The sequence below is a fragment of the Macadamia integrifolia genome, chromosome 4, assembly GCF_013358625.1.
Source record: "Macadamia integrifolia cultivar HAES 741 chromosome 4, SCU_Mint_v3, whole genome shotgun sequence".
NCBI classification, from domain to species: domain Eukaryota; kingdom Viridiplantae; phylum Streptophyta; class Magnoliopsida; order Proteales; family Proteaceae; genus Macadamia; species Macadamia integrifolia.
The window spans coordinates 34,212,456-34,219,273 of NC_056560.1; the positions used below are offsets into that span (position 1 = coordinate 34,212,456).

A 6,818-nucleotide genomic window follows, 5' to 3' on the forward strand; every position below is an offset into this window, starting at 1 on the left:
CATTAATGTTCCTTTCATGGAGTTTCTCCATTATTCATATAGTTCCTAAGATATGGAACCATAAAAATCATTTAAGCGTAATAACCGCGCCAAGTGCTATTTTTACCCGAGGCATCATAAGCTAGAGAAGCTCGAGAAGCACCGTCTTTTGGAGAATATGGTGCTTCTAGAAGTCGAGATTCCAAATGAAATAATCTTACTGGGCCCACCATAAGCTGGATTCAGAGGATCCCCAGAAGCAGAAGTTCCAGAATCCCATCCAAATGTACTGCTTCTGGAGGCAACTTCTTGCCCATAAGCTGGGCATGAGAATTTTAGTTAAATATGCACTAATGATGTCTGAAGACCATGTTGACATTGATTTGCCTACTCAGGTACTACATGTCAGAATTCTTTCAAAACACCAACCCATAGTCTGGACAGTACTCTCAGGATCTTGTGAACCTGGCTTACTTATGCTTTATCTTGTAAGCTGGATTCAGAGGATCCCCAGAAGCAGAAGTTCCAGAATCCCATCCAAATGTACTGCTTCTGGAGGAAACTTCTTGCCCATAAGCTGGGCATGAGAATTTTAGTTAAATATGCACTAATGATGTCTGAAGACCATGTTGACATTGATTTGCCTACTCAGGTACTACATGTCAGAATTCTTTCAAAACACCAACCCATAGTCTGGACAGTACTCTCAGGATCTTGTGAACCTGGCTTACTTATGCTTTAGATTTGTATTGATGTTATATTGTTGGAAACACCAAGTTTGTGCCTGTTATTCAGATGAGTTCCTCAAAACTGAAAGGGAAGGATAAAATCGTTTGAGATCAGCACACATTTCTATCCAAGTAACTAGTTTCTTCTAACATTCTGCATTTCCCAATTTATATCAGGAGCAATATGTTTTTTGCTATGATGCGATAATTGATGAACTGGAAGACCTTATTTCAGAATCTAACCACTAGCAAGAAATTCAAAACTGGTATTCTCTGGCTCCTGCTGCAAGCTTATTTTATGTGATTTTGCAAATCTACCTACGGACCCATGCTCTAGAGAGGGCTGTGGTTTTTCATCTAGGATCTATGGGATGATATGCTGTTGTAGTATATAATATTTGCAGCTGATCCAACTGTCTGATTGTTGTAGTTGAAGCAGAATGGTAGTCTATTGCTTATATGAGCTCAGTTATTCGGAAGCTGGAGAAACCAACACCACTTTCCCCTATTCTGTTGTGTCCTTAATTGGCAGCCCGTTTTCACGCATTTGATTTAAGAGTTATTTACTTGTAAAACTGAGAATGCTGCCAAACAATCAGGCCAAGTCTTCATCTTTCTGTCATTGTCTGCACCAATGAGAGCACCAAAGAGCAGGATAGTTGTTTGTTCTTGGTGGTCTTCCTAATCTTAACTTAATACACATACAATGCTTTCTAATGATTGACTCATCATGATTTTTTTTTTTTTACTTGTCTTGTGAATGCTGGGGAAATGGAATAGCAATTGATAAACCTATCCATTTTGATGCCTTGTCTCACTTTCAGACCTCAGTGGCTTCTGTGAGGCCAACTCTATCAAAATTTTGAAGGCTATGAACTTTTGCAGTAATTCAAATAAGGAAATTTGTGCATTATCTTTTTATATTGTATATAATCAATGCATATTCTTTGTAGAAGTGATTAAATGCACAATCAAGTTGCCAATGTGAGTGGACTGGAAACTGTTCACAGCACACATAATACAGATTCTGAAGTTGGAGAACCAAAACTGCAAAATTGATAACTTTTTGTTGATATAATAGGATATGACTGGGTTCTCCCACCTAATAGTCATGGGGGAGTTATTCATGAATGCAGAGACTTCAGCCCCTTCAGAGTTTCTTGCAGAACATTTTTGTTTGAATATATAGTCAACTACCTGTTATCGAAGGTCTTGTGTTACAAAATGGGACTGACATTGGCAGATCCATAACTTCTATTTGTATAGCTGATTCTAACCATTAAAGACTCACAGTAACCATTAGAGAGAGGATAAGAGGGACAGATAGATGTGAGTGTTGACTTAGGCAAAAATAGTTGCCAAGTGACTCAATTCCAGCCAGAAAAATAAATAGGATAGATAGGGAGGATTGAACTGATCCCAAGTAAATTAATCGCAGAGTAAACACTTCCCAATAAGAAAATTCTTGCAAGAATTTTTTTTTACAACTAGATTGAAATACTTATGGCTTTGAGTCTTTGACTTAGTCAAGCAGTGAAGCCTGAATTTTCTTTCAATGTGTAACAAGTAGTTGAGGTATATATGTATTGATCATCTGGAGATTAAACTGATCTCCAACAAGCTGACATCTACTAGAAATATACACTATTTAAGAAAGTTGTCTATGAATAATGGATTCAATCCGGCCAGTAAATTCGATAATTGATTTGTCATGATTTTGATTAGGGGTGTCAATGGGTCGGTCCGGCTTGGTTTTAGTCTGGGTTGAGTCGGTTTTGGTGTGGGAAGGCTGAAACCGAAACAGATTCAATAAGGAACTTCTGGTTTTGGTTGGTGTTGGTTTGTTTTCGATTTCTTAAATCAGTTTGTAATTGGGTTAGTTTCGATTTTTGGTCCAGTTTCGATTTGACTTTCCATACAAATGTATACAAAACTATGTAAATTTTGATTTTTTTTTTTTAATGAATTTAGGAGTGTCTTGGTTTCTTATCTGTTTGATTTCGGTTTCAGTTTGGGTTTTGAGCCGGTTTCAGTTTGGTTTCGAGTTTATCAGGTTTTCGGTGCGGCTCAGTTTGGTTTTGGGGTTGCAATACTCCAAATCGAAACCGAACCAATAAGGGTTGGGTTTGATTTGGTTTGGTTTGGGCTGTTATCGGTTCGGTCTGTTTGGTTTTACCGGTTTGATTTAGGGTTTGACACACCTAATTTTGATAATAAAAAATCACATAACTTGAGTTTGATATAGAAAGACAATTGTGTATAATTGTCCAATCCTATTAATTTATAAAGAATATATTTATGACGGGTGTGCTTCTACCTTTTGAATAGTTTCTATATCTGTCAAGGACTTAATTGCAAATAATTACAACTGCCCACCATAGTTGGTGTGGTGTGTACTAAGCCTACGCTCATCATGAGGTCTCGAGGTCGAGCCTCCTATCTGTTACCTCCCTTTCCCCTTCTCCTTTTATGGTTTGCCTATTAATTTTATTAGAAGGCCTAACTACAAAATAAGCTTAAGGGGAGAGATTTACATGCAGTCTGCATGTAGTGGCATATCCCACACCAAGCCAATGAATGTGTGGGAGAGAGTGCCTCACGATTAATACATAAGACGCTCTCATTTGGAGAGACAGAGGGGGGTGGTAGGGAGGAGTGTGTGAGAGGCTATGTAGTACCACCAATGTATACATCAATTTTCATTGGCCATGCATTGGGAGGCACGAGGCAGGAGGAAATTATAAATATGAAGCAATGGATAAGGTGACCATCAAAAAAGGGATTAGGTGACCATGATCTCTCTCTCTCTCTCTCTCTCTCTCTCTCTCTCTCTCTATGCTGTATACCACCTATAGTGTGGCCTTGATGTGCTGATGCGCAGTAGTGCATAGAAAAGTTGTGGTTCTACCTTGAGGATTTTGGGCTTGTTAAATCTCAAGAGGTAATTTTCATCCTCATCTCTTTAAGTTCATGATCCGTAAGTCAACAATGGATTTGGGAATACTAAATTTTTAAAGGGTAAATTTGCCCAAGTGGTTCACCTAGTAAGGAATCTCTTGGCCGATGTGTCATTATCTATGTGTAAAAGAATGACAACAATTTTAAAGCCTAATTCAATCAAAAACCATTCTTGCATTGGCATGCATCTCTATGCATCCCATGCATGTTTACGATTATTCTTACTATAGTCTTGGATTTTTCAAAGCTTTAGTTTAACACCTTTCAAATTTTGATTGGGCTGAAATTTTACATTATGCAAAAGGGATTTTGGGGGTCTACCTGTTCAAAACTTTTGACCCCCCTCCAATTACTACGACTATATTTGGTTGTAAGGGGAATTAAAGGAAAAGGAAATGAATTTTGCATACTTAAAAAAGAAATATATGTAATCATTATTTATGTGACTTTAACATTAACTTGAAATCATTCCATATTTGGGTATAAAGTTTCACTTTATTTTGCATACAAAACCCTTTGTTATAATATGTAAAATATATCATTATTAAATATAGTTAAAACAAAAAAAAAATTATAATTTGTTATTATATCTGATCACATAGAAACAACATCCTCTTCAAGAATGAAAAACCAAACCCACATAAAACCCTAGACCCTGCTCTCAAATGGATCTCTTGGTATTACAATAATATGTGGCCCATTCACATCAACAAGAAGACCAGATTTCTCACTCTGTAAATCGGGTAATCGATAACTATCACAAGGATATAATGGTATGCATAGTAGTCACTAATTTAGACAAGAAAGTCCACAAGCTGGGCTGTTGGTATAGTTTAACAGGGGAAGTCACATTTACTAATAATTGACTATTTAATGACAAGAGACCTCACTGAAGGCTGTGCCAGAGCTCTCATTTTTTGGGATGGAGTATACACTACGGCAAGGATGGTCTTTGATGGAGGTTTGGACCAATTCAAAGAAACAAATTCAAAGCTTCTACAACAGCTACCTTTTGGCCTCTAAGTGTGGCGGGAATTTTTTTGAAATATGAAAATTTCACTTTCATTCTCTTTAAATTTCCATTACAATCAAACGGAGTTTACATGACAAATATTTAAGAGCTACCAAGAGATTTCTTTCTATGTACGTCAAAAACTTTGAAAAAAAAAAAACATATAAACACATCAGTGGTTTTATCATTACTTTTGACTTTTTTTTTCCCCCATTTCTTACCAACCAAAAACACCCTCAATTTCTCTCTAGTTTAATTGATTCTTTCCTTATGCAGTTAAAAATAAATAAATAAATAAATAAAAAATCAGACCCAAATTTCTCAACATGATTCTGATCCAAAAATACATTTTTATTCTTTGAATGATAGAAAATATAAACTCAACTGGGTGTAGGTTAAAGTGGATTTTGGATCTGACCCACAACATTTTATACCCTAATATTCCATGAAAGTCATCATTATAAGTGTGAAAGGATGCGTTGGTTCATATTGAACACCGATTTGGACATATGGCTAGTGTAAATGGGTGCTCCCAATAGGCAACTAAAGATGATTGCCTCTCCCTATACGACAGGTTAACAACGAAAAAGACACCATCACCAATCAGGTCTACATATAAGTCTGAGATAAAGCCATCAATTAAAAGCAAATTCTATAGCTTGAGTAGCAACTTCTCTTTTATACTTGTTTCCCCTATTGTGTTGAAACAAGAAGAATAAGAGAAGTGCTAGAAAGCTAGAGTATAAAACAAGTGTAGACTGGGTCTCTCTTTCAATGATGACTCTATTTCGTCATTTCTCATTGATGCACTTATTATGCCGTTTGTTCGGAGAATCCTCTCACATATAACAATATCAAAAATTATGAAATGCTACAGTTGAAGAACTCAAATCAATCACTCATCGTAAACAATTTGCAGTCTTGACCATTTAAACAGAGTATTGCTTGAATGGAGATATTGGCAATATATTTTGATCAACTGATGACTCTGGACACAAATAATTTATCAAAAAAAAAAGGCTCAACTTATTTGGTCTAGATGTTCCAATCTTGTTTCACCACTTCACTCCATTTAAGATTAAAAAAAAAAAATAAAAAAAATTGAAGAATGAGGATCAGATGAGACAGTTCTACAAATGTTGAATTTTGGTGGGTCAAAGTAAGAACAAGACAAAGTCAAGTGGATCTCAAATATGAAAATGAAGAAATATGGTGTAAGTTCATATTCTCATAAAGCATTCAACCATTTCATATTGAGTCAATTTGGGATAACTTAGTCATATGTAGAGTATCCCTATAGACTTCATTGGTTAGCCTTTAGTTCAGTTTTGGGTGCATCTAGATTGGGTTTGTCTTTCTTCATCTTCTAACTAATTTTCCTTTCGTTATAAAATTCTTTCTTTAGGAGTTGCAGAAGGAAGTTTTATGGCGTTTTCCTATAACTTTCAGGGATAAACAAGTTAAACAAAAGGTAGACTTCACTTCAATTTACTAATACATCAATTGACTGAGGGGGAATTTGTTTTAACATTTGTTTGATTATTTGGAATATGGAGATATTTATTTTTAAATAGGAGAGAGAGAGAGGACTTCTGCACAATGGTAAAGTTACTCCATTATGACCAAGTGGTCCATGGGATCGAATTGAGAAACTACCTCTCCATGAAACCGAGGTAAGGTTGCGTACGTTATGACCCTCTCAGACCCAGCAGTGGCAAGATGGTACTATGTGTATTTGTGCGTGTGTGTGTGTGTGTGTGTGTGTGTGTGTGTGAGTGAGAGAGAGAGAGAGAGAGAGAGATTAACTGAAATTCACTTTCTGAAGAATTTCTGAAGAATTTCTGAAGAATTTCTGAAGAATTTCAACATGGGATCCAATCAAGAATCAATATTCAATATTTTGATTAGGGATTTGCAAATTCTCATGAGGCTCATATGATTATACCTACACGATTATGCCTTTCAACTGTTGGTTGCGAGTGGGGGAAGAAGTGTAATAATACATTCCTCTCTCTCTCTCTCTCTCTCATTCAATAATTGAAGGTACGACCATGTGCATACATATTATACGATCACGCATAAAACCTTTTGCCTTATTATTTAATTTAAAAGAAATTCAGATTTAAAGTTTTTTTTTTTTT

The 6,818-nt window shown here is 36.0% G+C and overlaps 1 protein-coding gene across 1 annotated transcript in view; it reads left to right on the forward strand.

Moving 5' to 3' along the window:
* Positions 1-1,424, forward strand: part of LOC122077119 (protein-tyrosine-phosphatase PTP1) — a 19,056-nt gene extending 17,632 nt beyond the window's left edge. The window contains exons 7-8 of the mRNA XM_042642926.1: positions 885-973; positions 1,112-1,424. Coding sequence (XP_042498860.1) covers positions 885-956 — 72 coding nt within the window. The 3' untranslated portion in view covers positions 957-973; positions 1,112-1,424. The remainder of the gene's footprint in view (positions 1-884; positions 974-1,111) is intronic.
* Positions 1,425-6,818: the final 5,394 nt, after the last annotated feature.